The sequence below is a fragment of the Panthera onca genome, chromosome A2, assembly GCF_046562875.1.
Source record: "Panthera onca isolate mPanOnc1 chromosome A2, mPanOnc1 haplotype 2, whole genome shotgun sequence".
Lineage (NCBI taxonomy): Eukaryota > Metazoa > Chordata > Mammalia > Carnivora > Felidae > Panthera > Panthera onca.
This window is the reverse complement of record NC_138340.1, coordinates 30,211,773-30,230,851: the sequence shown is the minus strand read 5'-3', so window position 1 is coordinate 30,230,851 and position 19,079 is coordinate 30,211,773. Positions and strand designations below refer to the sequence as shown.

The following is a 19,079-nucleotide window of genomic DNA, read 5'->3' as shown; positions in this document are numbered from 1 at the left end:
CAGTTTTGGGGACACCTGGGTGGCTCAGTCGGTGGAGCATCTGATTCTTGATTTCGGCTCGGGTCTTGATCTCACAGTTTTGTGAGTTCCAGCCCCACATTGGGCTCTGTGCATTGACCACACAGAGCCTGCTTGGGATTCCGTCTCTCCCCCTCTCTCTTTGCCCCTCCCCCACTCATGCTATTTCTTTCTCAAAATAAACTTAAGGGAAAAAAAAAATATATATATATATAGTTTTTATCCGTAGCTCATTTTTAAGACTTCTATATTTGTGTGTATTTTATGATATATGTAATAAGCTAATATATTAATACAAAGTAAATGTATATAATGTAAACATAAAATATAAATATAATGATATCTAGTTATATAACTTACATAGATATATAATGGTATTTTATATATTTATATATTGATGGTGATATATTTTTATATTGGTCGCAATATATTTACAGGTATTGGGCTATTTGCTCAGTATATTTTATGGGCACAAGGCATGGTCAGAAAAACTTGAGCAGCGTCTGGTCTGAAAAATCAGGCCTGGTATGTCCATCACGTCATACATAAGACATTGGGAAAACTCAAATTCTGTGTTTAGCAAAAATGGATGAATTTTCTTTCATCAGAGTCAGGAAATTTAATGGGGGAGGGGGGTGTGGGGAGGGGTCAGGCCCGGAGGGAGAAGGGGTGAAAATTCAGCACCAACGAGGCCTATCAGAGCGGGCCGATTCTGCTTTTCCGCCGGCTCGCTCTGCCCCGAGCTCCTGTTGTGCCGCCTCACGGGAAGCCATGTGCTCCCACCCTCTACATTACAGCCTGGCGCCTGAGGGCAGTGAGGCTGGCAGCCTCTGGAAGGCCGCAGGGTCCGCCTCCGAGCCTCCGAACCCCTCCCCTCCCCCTGCAGAGGTGAAAGAAGCCCAGGAGAGAGGCGGCCTCCCCCTGCACCCAGAGAAAGGAGATGCTTTGAAAACAGAGCCAGAGCAGCATGCCACAAATCGGGGCCCGTGGCCACCACAAAAGCACATCTTAGCAGGCCCAGCTTTTGTCGTGCCTGCATTTAGTTCCTGTTCCCTCAGTCCAGGGGATTTTCCAGATATTCCACTCTTGCCCCTGTGCGTGTTCTTCAGACCTCACGTGGCTCCTGAGAACTCCGGTCACAAAATGAAGAGGCAGATGTCCCGAGTTATCCACTCCTTGCCTCACTTGCAGCCTCCGAGACAGAACCTCACATTGGAGCCCCATCTCGGCAGCGCAGGGTCAAAAAGACGCTTTCTGAGAGCCCATCCTTCCTGCTGTGTGGGCTTCCTTTCAAACCCGGACAGATTTCGGTGTTTGTTACCTGAGGAGATGCCCCATGCGTGTGACCGTCTATGTAAATGCATGACTGACAGCCAGATCCCTCCCTTCCCTAGGCCTCTCATTTCTCATCCATCCCATAAAGTCCCTTCCGCATTCCCCATGGCCTTTGAGAGATTTCCTCCTCCTGAGACAGGGGAAGGAATCCTGAGGAGCGAAAAATGAGCGGACGAGAGGTGCTCTACTGTGTAATCTCTCACGTCTTTCTTTCATACATCCGCCTTCTTATATGGATGATGACCCTGAGTCTCTGTCCTGGGTTGCTTTGGGACTTCGGAATTTCAGAAAGATGCACAAGCAGAGTGACCAAAATCATGATCATTACTTTTCCTGAATTAGCCAGGGAGAGAGAGGAGAGCAAGAGAACACCATTTCTGCCCTCTGGCTGGTCTCTGCTTGGCACGAGGCAGCCACGGTTGGTAGATGAAGCCTTGAATTGCAGTCCTGTGGCCAAGCCTCTGTTTCATTTAAACGCCTCCCTGGGAGCTGGGCAAGACGCACAGCTTCTCAGCAGCAGAGTTTCTCATTGAAAACAACACGCCTGTAACAGTGTCTCCGCTTTCTGGCTAAGATGGATGTCCTTTTCGCCTACAGGTTATTCTCCACCCTACCCCAAACAGCCCCAAACAGTCAGAGTGGCACAAAATGACAGTCTCCAAAAACTGCCCCGATCAAGACCTCAAAATCAAACTTGCTGTCCGAATGGATAAGCCTCAAAACATGAAGCATTCTGGGTAAGTGTTTCTTCTCCAAGTGGTAGTTTGGGAGAGGTTTTTATCCGTTTCTTAAAAATTTTAAAAAGAAAAGCTGATCTTCAGAGAACTGCATGGAAGGAAATATAAAGGATTCATGAGAGATTCTTGGTTACTATAAACTTCACTTTTTATAAAACTTTTATAAAACTTCTTGATTTTTATATTTACTACAAACCTCAATTTTTATGATTACTGGATGTGCATTTGTGCTGCCAAAATAGATTGATTTCCTTCTTTTTTTCTAATAGGATTTCCAGTGCGATTCGAGCATGCTAAGTGATTCTGGTTTAGGAGGTTTCATTGGCTTTGTGTTCCTTTCAGTGGCATCTAGATCTTTCAGACTCTATGATTCACTCTCTCTCACCTTCTTTAACAACCACACCCAAGAGACTTTCAAACAATTAACGTTAAATCAGTGTTAGAGTGTAGTGTTCAGCGAAGTCTTTTTAAAAAAATGACCAAAACATAGGAAATATAGGATCATTTTCAGTTCTTAAGGTTGAGAGGCATGAGCAGTTATTTCAAGTAGCATAAAAAGAATAAACGAAATAAGTTTCATTTCACAGATCAAACCAATGATTTGTACAGGAAATCTTCATTGACAACTGGGTAATGCCATGGTTTATTCAATTAAACTGCTTGGACACCACTCTCTCAGTAAATGCGAGCACTTAGAAAGGAGTTGGGCCATATCACTGAAGAGGGGAATGTCTAACCAACAGAAGGGAATGGATTGTTTTTCAATTATTCTGCACGTACCGTTTGCCACTGGCTATCATTCTGCTTAGCTCCTCTAGAAACATCTCGTTAAATCTCTTTGGGGTGTATGCATTCATGAGATGGTTTAAAGTCATAAAATGGAAATGAAAACTGAGAATTGATTGTAATTCTAGAGGCTTAGTGCTCTACAGTGCTAGAGGTTTAGGGGCTACAAAAACCCAAACCCAGGGACTAGCCAGTGAGTAAGACACATTCAAATAGAAACATTTAAAGAGGTCCAGGAGAGAGTGGTTAGGACAGGAAGTACACACCCCAGCACATGAGCAGACCACAGCAGCATGTGATCAGGAAGTAAAGAATGATGTTGTAGGGAGTTAGTGCCTTGGTATTCCAAGGAACATGGAAAGCTCAAGGTTTCAAGAAAAGATAGGTACCTCCCAGTCAGGGCACCAGAGGGAGTCAGGCATGGGGAACCCCAGAGAACGAAAAGGTTTCCCAACAAGCTGGAGACCCCGTACTGCCCTTGAGCTCTGGCACGGATTTGAAGAATTTGGATAGCATTATCCTGAGACCAGGCTGTTCCCAGAGCCTGAGATGGGATTTTGCCACAGCTGTTCTGCCTGCGGCCAGTGGACAGCTGTGGGAGAGTGAGCCAGACCCTTGCTACACATTTCGTCTTTTTTCCACCATCATGATGAAGAGCAGCTAGCTTCTCCCCAGTTACGTTAGCATCTCATGAAGATGTGTCATGAAATGTTTGTGAAGTCGCCTTTTCCTCCTTCTGATCATACTCCTGGCATCTATTCCAAATGTTAAGTGGAATTTCTCCCCCTTGATGTAAACATCCCAGTTGCAAGACAAAGGGTCAGAGAATTCTGTTAGGTCTTTGTAGCATACAGGAAAACATTCTTCATCTTTTGCAAAAATACTTGCTCATAAATGCTCAGTAACTATTTGCTAAAGGAACAGGAGCATGAGCAGGATAGAGTGAGCAAGGGAAAGAGAGAGAGAGAGAGAGAGAGAGAAATGAGGAGGGTAGGACAGACTGAAGAGAGAGACAGAACAAAAATATGATTGGATGTATCTGTCCTCAAAAGTTCAGTTTTAAAAAAAAAACTTCCTTATAGGATCAGCAGCTCACCCCACCTAGTATGGAGTTTCACATGCACTCCCTTATTTAATTCCCACAGCAAACTTTACATACCGAGTAATTTCCCCAGGGGACACACTCCCATCTCCCACATTCTCTTCATTTATGCTGCTGGGAACTGAACTAACTGATTTGAATTCAGTAATTTTTTTTCTTCTGGTTCATTTGTAAAATTATTGAGACATTTCAAGCTATCTTGACCCTGCAGATGACAGAAGAAATATGTAACTCAACTTCTGACAGTTTCCACAGCTATTTCGTGTTTCTAGACTCCCATGTAAAAATTACCCATCTGCCAGGAAATATACTAGGAAAACCTAAAGTAGCCCTGAAAAGTAGGCAATAGCTTTCTTAACAACACTGCCAGAGACCCATTGTGGCCTAAATCAGGGGTGGACAAAATTAGTTCCACAAGGGATGACCCAAGGAAATTTAAAAGAGTTTCTTATGGACTACAATTTTTTTTTCATTTAAACTTAAAAAAGCTTTCTCGAGCCCCATTGTGTAAGGAAGAAAAGAAATATCAGAATAGTGTTACAGCTTAAAGAATGGTAGAAAGAAAGGAATTTTCAAGAAGCATGGATGAGGTTATAAATTTTATCTACTTTAATGTTTATTAAAACATAAAAGGAAAAATCAGAATTACTGTAAATTAGTCCTTGTTGGTAGACTGGGACATTCAGAATAACTTTCCTTATTGAGCAGAAAAATGTTAGTGAGAAAGTCAACACTATTTTGGGGCCTTAAGACCTGAGTATCTGGGCCTATTTGACAATAAGCTCCTCAGAGAGTTATTTTTCATATTTTACATCCATATGGTGTTTTCAAGTTCAGCAAGTGCATTCACACGCATGTTCTCATTTCTTCCCTGAAACAGCCTCACAAGGACTATGTATCATTATCCTCCCATCTTAATAAATGGCCTCTCCCTTCACCCAGTTGCTCGGACCAAGAATCTTGGGGTCATCTTTGACATTTCTCTTTCACTTTCACCCCTTCATGTCATCCATCAGCAAATTCTATTCACTGTACCTTTGAGAGAAATCCAGAGTTCAGCCTCTCCTCACCACCACTATATCACCATTTGGATCCAAGCCTTGAACCCTTAACTCCCTCACTTGTGCCTTTACTGATTAAGCAGCCCCCCTCCTGCTGTCCTTCCTTCCCTGTAGTCTGTCTCCCGACATGAAGCCGGAGTAATTTTTTTAACACACAAGTCAGATCCTGCCACTCAAATGCTGGAAAACCTCCAATGATTCCCCATCTCACAGTCAAAGCCAGTGTTGTTACCATGGCTACGAGGCCCTATCTGATAAAAACTCCACTACCTATATGACCTTGATCACGCTTCCAGCCACAGTGGCCTCCTTGCTCCTCCCCACCTCCACGTGCACCCCCACCTCAGGGCCCTTGGCCCCACCTTTCCCTTGGATGCCTTTTGCCTTGGATGCCTCTTCTCCCCCACCCAACTTTCCACCTGGTTCACCCTGATTTCTGCATGTCTGTGTGCCATGTCAGAATGCCTGGCCCACCTGTGTCTTCTCTCTTTCTTACTCTGCTTTATTTTCAGCAGAGCACTCATCATCAACTCACACATCACATATTTCTTTGTTTATTAGTTTGTCGTCTCTCTTCCCCATTAGACTCTGAGTTCCTTGTCATCAGGGACCTTTGTCTCCCTTGTTCAAAGTAGCTATTACAGGGCCTACCAGGTAGTAAAAGCCCAATAAATTAATCTAATTGTTGCATAAATGAATAAGTGAATGAATGAATTCCCACTTTACATATATGGGAAACAGACGTGGGGGTGGTGAACAGTCTTGCCCAAGTGAGAGTAAGCATTGGAGCTGTGTCTAGAATTACATTATTCCTTCTGGTTCAACCTTAAATGGAGGACCCAAACTTGAATGAAATAGAGAGCTCCCCTGATTCCACTTTGGTTTCATTCAGTGAACTGCCGTGCCCCAACCCGGAGTAATTTACAGCAAATCTGATTTTCCTGTTATGCTTTAACAGAACTTGCAAGGGATACAGTTTATATGTCACAGCCATGCTTCTTAAAATCCCTGTTCCTCTTCCATTTTCTTAGCTGTGCTGTTGCTTTAGACGTCTTGTTCTTCCAACTATCACATTCCTCTCTCTTCCCTGTAAGTCTCCAAGACACTGCTCCGATTGGTGTAAACTCTCAAACAAGACTACCATGACTGACCTAATTGAATATTTCTAGGGTCCCATTTTATCTCCTTCGTTGGCTTACTTTCTGTAAATGCCGATTAAATCAAGTTAGCTGATAGTGTTGTTGAAATCCTCTAAATACTTCCTGATTTTCTATCAATTATTGAGAGAGAAGTATTGTAATCTGTGACTATAGTTATGGATTTGTTTCCTCTTACAATTCTGTCCATGTTTGTCTCATTTATTTTGAAGCTCTAGTATGAGGCGCATAAACATTTAAGGTTATTGTAACTTCTTGATTAATTGACCCCTTTATCATTGTGAACTGTTCTTTATCCCTTGTAATATTCTTTGCCCTGAAATTTACTTTGTGTGACAGTAATACAGCCCCCCCTCCAGCTTTTTAAAAGACTAATGTTAGCATGGTAAATCTTTTCCATCCTTTTATTTTTAATTTATGCCATTAGAGTCAAAGTGCATTTCTTGTATGCAGCATGGATTTGACTCTAACTTTTTGAAATCAATCTGAAGATCTCTGCCTTTGAATTGGGATATTTAGCCCATTTGTATTTATTGTGATTATTGATACAGTTAGGTTTAAATTAAATTGCTGTTTGTTGGGACACCTGGGTGGCTCAGTTGGTAAAGTGTCTGACCTTGGCTCAGGTTATCATCTTGTGGTTCATGGGTTTGAGCCCGCATTGGCTTCTGTGCCGACAGCTGGGAGCCTGGAGCCTGCTTCGGATTCTGTGTCTCCCTCTCTCTCTCCTCCTCCACCACTCGTGTGTGCGCACACTCTCTCTCTCTCTCTGAAAAATAAACATACACTAAAAAAATTGCTATTTGTCATCTCGCTTTTTTTCTGTTCTCTCTGATCTTTGTTCCCTTTTCCTCTTTTTTCTTTTTTTCCTTTTTTTTTCTTTGCCTTCTTTTGGACTGACTGAACATTTTTATGATTCTGTTTTATGTTCTTTGTTGTATTATTGTCTGTAAATGCCAATTAGGTCAATTACTTAGGATATAATCCTTGGCAGTAACCACTTACTAGCTGTAGGCAAGTTGCTTAACCTCTGTGGACCTCATTTTGCTCGGCATAAAGTCATGATAGTTTTGCCTCATAAGGTTGTGAAAAGTTAAATGAGTTACTACATGTAAAGTATTTAGAACAGGGTCTGATACGTGGTAAGGGCTACAGCTGTGGAACAGCTGGTGGTGGAGGTTATTGTTACCAGTGTTTGCTATCATTCATTTATGGTGCTTCTCCCCAGTCCATGCATCTTCCCGCTGGGCTGTGGCAAGAAGCCTCAGGCATCTGGAGTCTTTGCACCCTCCATGCTCTCACTCACTCTCCAAGGAAGGGAGAGATGCCTCCAGAAAGAATCTTGGTTTTGTCTTAATGTGACTTCTCTTCTTTTTTTTTTTTTTTCAATTTTTTAACATTTATTTATTTTTGAGAGAGACAGAGAGACAGAGCACAAAGTGGGGAGGGGCGGAGAGAAGGAGACACAGAATCCGAAGCAGGCTCCAGGCTCCGAGCTGTCAGCCCAGAGCCTGACACGGGGCTCAGACTCACCAGCTGTAAGATCATGACCTGAGCCGAAGTCGGACGCATAATTTCTGGCTCCACAGCCCGCCAAACTGAAACCTCAACCTATCCTTGGTCTCCATGTCCCTCTCGGCCATCCTTACCCCTTCGTAAGGGGTCCAGGGGCAAGTGATTCTGGCAGAGGTCCTGAGGGGAGCCCGTACTCTTCTCCCTGCCCTGGCTGCTCCTCCCCAGGCATCCTGGGAGAAGACGTACAATAAAACATTTCCCCATGAATAGCTATGGATCACCCACCATGTGTACACCTAGTGCTAAGCCCAGGGGATGTTTAATAAATAGAACTGAGTTACTAATTCATCGACACTCACAAGCATCAGATGGAGGAAGACCGTCCCGTTTTTTATACATGTGACAAGTTACAAGCATCACCATGGGTGCTGCCCTGCCAAGTAGTCCCAAGACCCAGGGATGCTGGAGCCAGGGGGCCATGGAAGACCCAAGAGCATCTTTCTCTTTCCTCTGTTTTGTCGTTTGTAGTTCACTCTGGCCTCTCATAGAATGAAACTGACAGGGACGTCTTTCTACTAAGACTACGATTTCTACTACGGCCACTGCTACTAGTAAGGATAATGACAAGCCACAATATTATCTAACGTCACCGAGCACTTACTATGCGCCAGTCTGTGCTAAACACTCACCGTGCATGGTCCCTATCAGCCCCCACAACAACTTGGCACACTGTCCCCATGTTACAGCCGAGGAAACGGAGGCACAGGCAGCTAAGCCAAAGGGCACTTGGTGGCAGGGTCCAAACTCCCACACAGGTGTTTCCACCCCGAGTCTGAGATACAACCACCAGGCTAAACTTTGGCTCTCGACTCTGGAACGCTGATTTATTTGTAAATCCAGATTGCCACCATCCCGATGGCCCGAAGAGAGAGTCGAGGGCCACTAATGCCCATGCAGATAGATCTGTCTGTAGTGTGAGGAGCTTGAGGGGAAGGCCACCTGTGCATCTACAATGACAGAACTCCCATCTGCTGCAGGTACTTTGCGTCCTGTCTCCTAGGCGTGTTTCAGCCTAAGAGAATACAGAGCGGAGCTGACTAGACAGAAATGATACAGTGCAGCCCTCAGTTTTTCTCGGTTTTGACACCTTCTGGTATGTGCCAAATTAGCAATAAATTCTGAGGAAAACCTCCGAGGGAAAGCCCCTCCTTCACGCAAACCAACTGATACTTTGCAAAGGAGGATTGTTGATTTTTTCTCCGATCCCACTCAGCTTTCCCATTCAGAAGGCTTTCACCGGAAAAGTCCGATTGGAATAGCAATTCGTGTTCTCATTTCAGGAAAGAAACAAAAGTTCGTGGGGGCGCCTGGGTGGCTCAGTCCGATAAGCAGCTGATTCTTGATTTCGGCTCGGGTCATGATCTCAAGATTTGTGAGTTCGAGCCCCGTGTCAGGCTCTGCGCTGACAGTGTGGACCCTGCTCAGAATTCTCTCCCTCTCATCTCTTCTGCCCCTCCCCCCATTTATTTATACAGAAATAAATTCTCTGTATTTCTCTGTCTCTCTCTGTCTCAAAATAAATAAAGAAACTTAAAAAAAAATTTTTTTTAAAAAGAAACCTAAGTCCTTTGTCTAAAATGGAACGAAGAATAGTGCAGTGGAAAGGGTACTCTAGAACCAAACTACTCCAGGTTTCAGTTCTGGCTGTTCCGTTCACCAGCTGTGGAATCCTGAGCTGGTTACTTGGAGTGCAGATCCCTCACCTGTAAAATAGGAATAATAATGTAATGAAGTACCTAACCATAAGCATGTACTTTGTGTCGGGTCCATGCACCAAGGTGACACGGCTCCAGACTCCAGGCCTTACCCCCTCCAGGTAGGTACAGTAAATTTGAGTAAAGTGCCTGAGACAGCACAGTCTACTAGTAAAACTTCATCAAGCAGTAGCTAGTATTTTATTATGCTTCAGTTTGAGTTATATTCTGTGGCTTTTAGTGAATTCCTTTTCCTGCTTTCATTTCCATCAACTAAAATGATAAGTTTCAACGGCACCTGGGTGGCTCAGTAGGTTGAGCGTCCCACTTCGGCTCAGGTCATGATCTCATGGTTCGTGGGTTTAAGCCCCGCGTCGGGCTCTGTGCTGACAGCTTGGAGCCGGGAGCCTGCTTCAGATTCTGTGTCTCCCTCTCTGCCCCTCCCCTGCTCACACTCCGTCTCGCTCTCTCTTTCTCTCAAAAGTAAATAAACATTAAAAAAAAAAAGTGTTAAAAAAACTACAAACTTCGAATGTAGTGTCTGTGTTAACTGTTCTGAATTTCTCTATGTGAGTTCAAGTAAAGGGGAAAAAGAAAATGGGTAGTAGCTGCCAGATATAATTCCAGAAAAGTAGGAGACTGTTATAACCTTGCCAGTCATTACTACAAATACAAATGTTTTCACCCACTTTCTTCATATGATTTTCATTTCATCTGTTTTCCTATGTCCATATGTCCGAGGAGATTTCTTTTCACATATTTAGCTATTATTTACTACTAGTAATGATACACTTTGCTCTGTACACAGAGATAGTTTATAATAAGGCTGACATTTATTGTGTATCTACTTTCTGCTGTGCCTCGTGCTCCTATTTCACAAGAATCATCTCATTTAATCCCCACAACAACCCTTCAGGAGAAGAACCATTCCCTTTTCCAGGGCACCAGACAGTTAAGCGCCTTGCCCAGCATCTCAGAGTAACCATCATAATGAGAACCGGAAGACAATAATGCTAACAGTTACGGTCCAGTGAACCCTCTTCCTCTTTAGCCCTGGCCACACCTCCTTTTGATGTCAATGTCTGCCATGAACATGTGAATATATTATTTTGAGAAGGTTGAGAGCACTGGCCAGGACAGTGGATGGCAGCTGGGGAGGGAATCAAATCAACGGTGGAGCTGACCATGTTGGCCTCAGGGCTGATGTACTTACCAGCCATCTAACCACTGCCATGGCCTCAGTCCTGGTCCAGGCACCATGCTATCTCTTGCACCTGGACCACTGCCACCAGGTCCTTGCTGATCTCCATGCCTTCTCTCTTGCCCCCTTCATCCACAGTGCCTTCTCCATCCAGCAGCCCCTGGAACCATCTTAAACAGCCATATGATCATGTCTCTACCCTGGTCAAAACCCTTCCATCGCTTCCTATCCTGATTTATAATGAGTGTATTAACAATCTGACTTAGCCATTAAAACGGTCACTCTCTGCTGTGTAGTGCATGGAGTGTGGGCAAGAGTGAAGCAGGGAGACGGGTTAGGAGCCTGTTGCTGTGGCCCAGGTGGACATCTTGGAGGCTTGACTGGGGAGCAGCAGTGGGGATGGAAACAGTTGAGATATATTTTGGATGGAAAACCCAAAGAACTTGGTGATGGGTTGCATGTCTTTATGCAGTGTTTTAAAACCTCATCGGAAACATTTACAAAGGTTGTTCTAGTTTCCCAAGATCATGGCCTTCCAAACCCATTGAAATAGAACAAATATATACTGACCTCCTACTACATATCAAGAACCATCCTAGGAATTTAAAAAGCACAACAAGGTTCTGTGCTAGGAATTTAGAAATAAGAATTTAGAAAGAAGGAATAAGGTTCCTTCCCTCAAAGAGCTCACAATCCAGTAGGAACAATAAATATAAAGACAAATTATAGTAGTGTAATCATTGTAACAGAGGAGTCATCCACAAGGCCCAGGGGGGGTGATGACATCAAGGTAGGGATTTAAACTTAGGAAGAATGTGAGTTTGAACATAAGGAGCTGAGAGTAGACAATTCCAGGCTGTGAAGCACGTGCAAAATTACACAAGTGTGAAACTTTCTGGTGTGGTCAGGGATTACGGGTAATGTAATGTGCAGACGCTGAGTCTAGACAGTCGAGCAGGGCCAGAGAATGAACAGGTTTTCAGGCCAGGTCAAGATGCTGGATTTTATCTCTATAGGCTACAGTTTCCCTGAGTGGATTTATATCACTGATGGCACACACAATCATCTTAGTGATGTACAGACAAGCGTATGTTCGTTAAATGTTTACGTATGTGTTTTCATGTGAGCCACATAATATATAACTAGTGTATCAAGGCTATAATATAAAGTTTTCTTTCAAAATAAATGTATTTGTGTTAAATAAGTTAATTTAAAGGAAAATGCCAAGTAAACCATAGAACAGGTGGGCAGATACAGGAAAGATCATGAAAGTGGAATGTGAGTGGCCAAAGTTTGAGGCTCCCTTCATGTAAACAAGGGAGACCCACCGATGGAGTTTCATCAGGGAAAGGCGTGATAGCATCTGCAAATGGTGGGCCGCATCTCATGGCCAGGAGGGGGATGAAAATCATTCTGGGTGTCCTTGACACCCATTAAAAGCGTCCTCTACCATTGTCCATGGGAGCAAAGCTGTGGGCTGGGACTGAAATAGTGAGGGTGTGAGGGATAGAGACTGAGCAGAGTGATGAACTTTGCAGGAAGTAAAAATCAGCTGCACTTGGCAATGAAGGAGTAAGGAGGAGGAAACAGAAGAACCCAGGGTGATTCCTGGGTTTCTGGCTTAAAGATCTGAGCACATTTTGGCCACCAGCCAGTTCTCAGAGCCCCTGAAATTTGTCAAATGGTATAAATTTTAATTAGGTGCATTCTTCTTTATGTTCCAAAGCGGAAATTCTGTCTGATTCCAGGTGAAGTGAGGATTTGGAAGTTGTCCAGTTGATTTTTATAGCAGATAAAGCCAGTTTGGGAACTTGAGTATTTGAATGTTTTTGAGTATGACCAGATCTCTCCTCACTTGGTCCAGTAGAGCCTGAAAACCAGGGGCCTCACTTCCTTGATTAGTGTCAGTTTAGTGTGCGGCAATCCACAAGGCCAGCGGAGTAATTTGCGAATGAATTAGTAAGACCACTTGTAAAATCTCCAGATAGCTTTGAGTTATTCCTCTGTAATTCTTAACTTTCCTTTTATTTCACTTTTCTATATCAAGATTAATTTCCATCAACAGAAGAGCATTTGGGGAAAGGGGAGAGGTATAGGGAGAACTTTCTATGTTGACTTGAAATCTCTTTCCTGTAATATACCTGCATTTGACAGAATTAGAGCAAAGGTGGGGGAGGGGGCGTCTCCTGGCTGAGCCTCGACATGAGGCATAGGGGCTGGTTGTAGGATTTAGCCTTCTTTTTTTCTCTCGTGCAGCTTTGGCAGGAGTTTCCCTACCTAATAGACTTTCAGCACATACAAAAATTAAGTCTCAATGTAACATTTTCCAAGGTGCTTTCTGGAATCAATCAAAGAATATTAGTCAAGTGTAAGGAGGAACTACAATTCCTTCTGGGAGTGGAAGCGAATTTTGGCTTGCTGTTCCTTATCCTCAGTCACACAGCGCCAAAATCTGCGTTCTTTTTCTGAGCCATGTGCATTTCCTCGTTTATGAGTACCAAGCTTCATGGTCAAGTGAATTAAACAGTGCAGTCGCTCAAGCATTAATGCAACTCTGGTCTTTTTCTTTTTCCTTAGGTATTTATGGGCCATCGGTAAGAATGTCTGGAAGAGATGGAAGAAGAGGTTTTTTGTATTGGTCCAGGTAACTCTTCAACTTTGTCTGTCTTAAGAGCCATCAGTATTAAAGATTTGGATTAAGGATTAAGATTAAGGATTAATTAATGGTTTTTATTTGAAGTATAACTTAGAGCGCACAGTGCTCAAGCAGTTAGCTTAATGGATTTTTACCCATTGTATAAGCATGTGACTACAATTCAGAGGGACATCGAAATTTCCGCTACCCACAGCACTCCCTTGTGTTGCTTTTCCCTATTTTTACATCACTTTAAAATGAGAAAAATTAAGGCATGCTCGTTATTTTAGAATCCTTGAATGCAGGAATACATAAGATAAGTGGGAGAGGTGAGCTGCCCGTGACGCAGGGTCCCAGGGAGGAAGCAAGCGTGTGCCTGTTTAGGCCATTAGGAACACTGACATTGTTTTAGAAGAATGTGCTATTTCTAAAGATACCCATTACGAAAAAGAGTCAGAATTTACTCAGACTTTTGACATCTCTTTTACTGTTCGGTATGTTTGATTTTGAATTCCTTGGTGTTTGGGGGTGGGGGGAGTATGCCACTCCCTTGATTCGTAGGGCTTCCAAAAGTCTTAACTGACCTCCCTTAACTATGTTTAAAAGTCTGGAATATATCTTTCCAGAGATACCAAACTCTGTGTCATCCTACAGCTCGCTTTTTGTTTTTTTAACATAAATCACTATAGACGTTTTTCCACGTTTGCATAGATAGCTCTGGCTCACGTATCTGTAGAATTTTCCTTTTTGAAGGACTTGTGGGCTTCCCCAATTGGAACTATTATTAACCATGCAGCAAGGAACATCTATCTATATATAGATACAGATGTGGATGTAGATATTGGTATTACTAATACATGAGTAATGTATAAATAGTACCTTTGCTCTCTTGTCAGTTTAAGAAAAAGTGTCCAGAAATAGTGCTGCTTGTCCTTGATAATCTCCCCGCCCTTTTTAAAATTTGGTTCATCTGCTTCTTGCGTCAGGATTTTTCAGTTTATAAGGGCACCCGTCATTGCCTCTTTTTAATTTGCGGTCTCCACCAGAGCATATACACTGTAATTTAATTTGCAAAAAAAAAAAAAAATTCATATATGCTCTATTCTGGAAGATGCCACAAAGCAAGGTAACTTGTGGTTTAGTGACTAAAAGTGTTCATTGGGTTACTATGTTCACTATAGGCATTGACTAGTATTTAGAGCCATTCCAATTCTAAATCTTAACTATAAAGCAACTGCTTCTTAGGCCTGATGGCCTTGAAGTTTCTACCAACCCTGACCTTCTAAGATGTGACTTCCTGTAGACCTAGTCAAGTCTCTGCTGTGCTACTATGGCAAAATGCATCTCTCTGGCTATAAGCAAGAGGTCATTTTTGCTTTTGTGGTTGCTATGGGGTAGAACAAAATCTTAGAATAAATTAGCCCAAGGAAAACTTTGGAATTGTGCCCAAACTCCTAAATAATCCATAGCTAGGCAAGGAGTATATTTCATCCTGAGATACATTTCTTCAAACTATCAACTGACCAGTATTTATTGAGCATCTTCTCTGTGTAGGGCACTTGGTAGGTCATAGAGAAGAACTATGAGGCCTGATCTTTCACTTTCCAGAAGGGAATCTGTTAGAAGTGCTTTATATATGTAAACAGCAGAAACAGACCCAAGCTAATTAAGGTAATAATAACAGGATGTTGAAAAAGCTGAATGAGCCATCCTTACTACGACAGGACCCAGAGTAGTGCCAGAAATCCAGGTGGAGGGAACCCTGGCTGTGTCATCGATGTGGTCCTAAGACAAAGTCTGCTCTGAACATTTTCTACCCTTGTATCTCCAGTCAGTGGCCGAATATGAAAGAGAGATCAGTTCAGCTTGGGTCACACACCCAGCTTTTAGCAGGGGCAGACCATGGCACTTTGATTTAACAGTCCCACTGGGCTGTCTCCAGTGCAAAACCAGAATGCCATGACCAGAAGGAGAAATGGATGCTAGGCAAGCAAAAACATCTGGTGGCCTCTCTAAAGAGAGGGCATTATAAACGGAGAGACAAAATCCACCAAAAAATACAGTGCAAGATTATGGACAGTTCTCCCCCATCCAGTGCTTCTCGGTGGGCAGAGCGGCCTTTCTTGGAATTACTTGTGAGGTTGCCTGGCCTTTCCGAGTAGATTATGTGCTGTCTCAGGGCCGGTTTGGTTTCCAATTTATCTTTGTGTCCTTCCCTCTTCCCCCACCACACACATACACATCGTCTAGCTCAGTACCTGGCATGGGCATCCAGGAAATGTTTGGTGGAATAAAGAAGGAAAAGAAAGAGAGAGAAGAAGGACCTAGGCTAGGCTTCAAGTGGTTCTGAGAAAGGAAAGATCAAATGGCCTGGAGAGTGGCCGGTGACAACTTCCCAGAGGAAGCGGGACAGGTGGCCCTCTCACCATGATACACAATCTCCCCTCCTCCTCTGAGCTATTGGTCCACTGGACACATGACTTTTCTCTGAAAATCTTTGAAATGATGATGTACTTAGGAGAAATAGCTGACCTCTCGCTTTGCAAGCGATTTCAGAGGGAAAAAAACTCTTCAGGAAAAAAAACACGAGGAAATGTGCCCAAAATATCAGTGAAGCCTGTCTGTACAATATGTACTGAACTGAAAAGGAGAGAATGATTGTGTTAGGCGGTATAACTGGAACACAGACATCTCGGGGCCTTCACGCTGAGCTTTCTACCACGAGAAGATATGAATCGCACAGTCGCTAAAAGCCAAGTTCTGCGCTCACATGTGAAAATCAGCAGAGGACATACATAGCCCGTGTAAAGTTCCACATCTTTCCTGGACAGCTGAAGAGAACACTTTCAGGATTTCAATAGGTTTCACTTACACATGATTCTCATAACTTTCAAGAGCCATTGAGGTGCGTTGGGGACGTCGATCGTCCAAACATAACCTTCAGTTTCAACTTAAATCAGATTCTCCCTTAACAACCTCTGTGGCCAACACCGGTGACATGACAGCCCACTGTCACAGAGCCCTGTTCACGACAACAATGTCTAAAAGCAGTTTGATCCTACCTAGAAAATATTGCATTGTCTTTGGATTCTTCCCACTTTTTCTCCCCCATTGTTTAAGTGACCACATTTGCAAGTGTTTTATCAAAATGATAACCCGAAAGCTCACCCCCTTTGAAACAACCCCAGTGCCACCATAGTTGCAAGAGCGCCAGGTCTGGCCCAGTTCAAGGGAAGCAAAATCTCTGAGGCTGCTGGAAGAGAAGGATGATGGGACGAGTAGTAACAATCAGCACCCAAGAGCTGCATGCCGTGTTGATTTCAGTCACAGGTATAAACGATCACCAGTTTCTTTTTGGCCACCAAACCCTGCCATCGAAACTCAAAATGCAGAAGGGAAACCAGGAGAACCCACTCTGGCCAAATGTGGGGATGGGTGAAGGAGCTGGGGAGGGAAGCAGATTCCCCTCAGCCTGCCCCCCTACTCCCCAGGCAGCCTTGGAACAAGCTTCAAGGACATCAGCGTGCAAACCACACATAGGAAGTATATGCTACTCGAGTGACTTACTGAATATTTCTTCCTTTCTACTCATGTTAGGTCTTGGGAAGTATTTTTATAGAGAGTTTGTAATACATGATTCCCAACACAAATATGAATTCCATTAAATTTAATTTCAAGGAAAACACTGCGGAAAACCTAAGAGGAAGAGAACACACCCAACACCAGTCTCCTCAAAATCCTCTCCCCTTCCACCCCCAACTCTCCCCGCCCCCATCACACACACAGACAAGCACATAGAGTCTACATTTTTGTCTGTAATGAAGAACTATTAAAATTCGCCCTAAATGAGATTTGCTTTTAGTGTTACTACTTTGGGGGAACCAAAAGATAGATTGTAAATGGACTTCCTACTAGCCAGGGACAAAGGGTATCCTCAGAGGGCTTCTGTACCAAAGCAGTGATTCCCATTTTTAAGGACTAAGACTAAAATCAGGATGGATGTGGCTGGACGCTGCCCCCAACCTGGGGAGTTCTGTGCCACAGACTTAAGTCTTCCTATGCAATGAGATGGTGTTCTCCAGTACAGGCCTGGACCACTGGCTCTGGGTACTATTTAAAATCCACATCCCAGAGCTCCTGGGTGGCTCAGTAGGTTAAGCATCTGACTTCGGCTCAGGTCATGATCTCACCGTTCATGAGTTCAAGTCCTGTATCAGGCTCTGCAGTGATTGCTCAGAGCCTGGATCCTGCTTCAAATTCTGTGCTCTCTTCTCTCTCTGATCCTTCCCCGCTCATGCTCTGTCTCTCTCTCTCTCAAAAATAAATAAACATTAAAAAATAAAATCCACATCCCAAGTGCCATCCAGAAGGTTCTGATTCAGTAGGTCTGGCATAAGACTGGGGAACCTGTGTGTTACAAGCACACCAGGAGATACCGTTGCTGGTTGCCCAGAGACTACCTTTAAAGAATTATTGCCTCAGTGGTCGTTGTCCTTTTTAAAGCAAAGGCTCCTGGGGTGCCTGGGTGGCTTAGTCAGTTAAATGTCCAGCTTCAGCTCAGGTCATGATCTCACAGCTCATGGGTTTGAGCCCCACATTGGGCTCTGTGCTGACAGCTCAGTGCCCGGAGCCTGCTTCACCTTCTGTGTCTCCCTCCCTCTCTGTCCCTCCCCCACTTGCACTCTGTCTCTCTCAAAAATAAATAAACATTTAAAAACTTAAATAAATAAACGAACAAACAAATAAAAAGCAAAAGCTGCCGTCCCCTTTAGACCACACCATTTCAGAGTTTATGCCCCCATGGAGTTGAGCATCAGAATATCGATACAGATGATTATATGCAAATGACATGAGAAAGCTTCCTCAGCCATGTTCCTTTAAGTTCCAATAAATGTCTCAAAAACATGGCTGCAAACTCTAACTGAAAGAGTAAGGGGAAATGAGTCCTCAGCACCCCAAGTCAAGAAGTTGCTGGTAAATTCATTCTAAACCCTGGAAGCCATGGGAAAAACCAAACACACTGGTTACCATTATTAGGAACTCTGACCAAACCAATGCTAATGATAAAGGTGCCAATTCCATAGAGCCCTCCCTAGAGCTCTCCAGCTTGGGTGTGTAAGGAGAGGAATGGAAGTGGCCAACTCATCACCCAGACCAGGCTAGGAAGTCTCATCACTATCATCCTTTTAGATTAAAAATATTTTTACTAAAAATATAAGATAAGATAAAATACAATACAATACAATAAAAATATTTTTCTTCTATGCCCAAAAGACTTCAGGTCAGAATCAGTTTTTGATTGGTCTTCAGCAACGTATTTCTGAGCCATTTTTTCCCTTTCTGGCACCATACAAACCATAATATTATGTGGCTCTTCTAATAATGCTGACAGTTGCTCATATTTGTATGGCCTCTTAGACTTTGCAAAGTGTTCATCAAGTTGGTCTTTACAACCTTTCTGTAATACAATGAAGACAAGTCTTAACCCATTTCATACTTGAGGAAAGTGAGGCTCAGAGTGGTTAAGTGACATGCCCATGGTCAACAGCTAATAGGCAGCCAATGTGAAACCTAACACAGGTCTTCTGACTCCAAATACTTTCCATGATTCCAAGCACTTGATGGGACCAGTCCCCAAGAGATTTATGCCTATACAATGTTCTAGAATTAAATTACCTTGCATCAGACAGAACCAGTGCTACCCTATTGCTGATTCCCTATGTATAATATAAAAACTAAAAACTCTGCTCTAGCTTTCAGAAAAATCACTAAATCTGA

The 19,079-nt window shown here is 43.3% G+C and overlaps 1 protein-coding gene across 16 annotated transcripts in view; it reads left to right on the top strand.

The window, feature by feature from the left end:
- CADPS (calcium dependent secretion activator) overlaps positions 1-19,079 on the top strand; it is a 476,502-nt gene that overhangs the window by 289,015 nt on the left and 168,408 nt on the right. For all 16 annotated transcript variants that reach the window (XM_060631484.3, XM_081794958.1, XM_060631486.3 and 13 more), the window contains exons 8-9: positions 1,951-2,090; positions 13,244-13,310. In XM_060631484.3, coding sequence (XP_060487467.1) covers positions 1,951-2,090; positions 13,244-13,310 — 207 coding nt within the window. The remainder of the gene's footprint in view (positions 1-1,950; positions 2,091-13,243; positions 13,311-19,079) is intronic.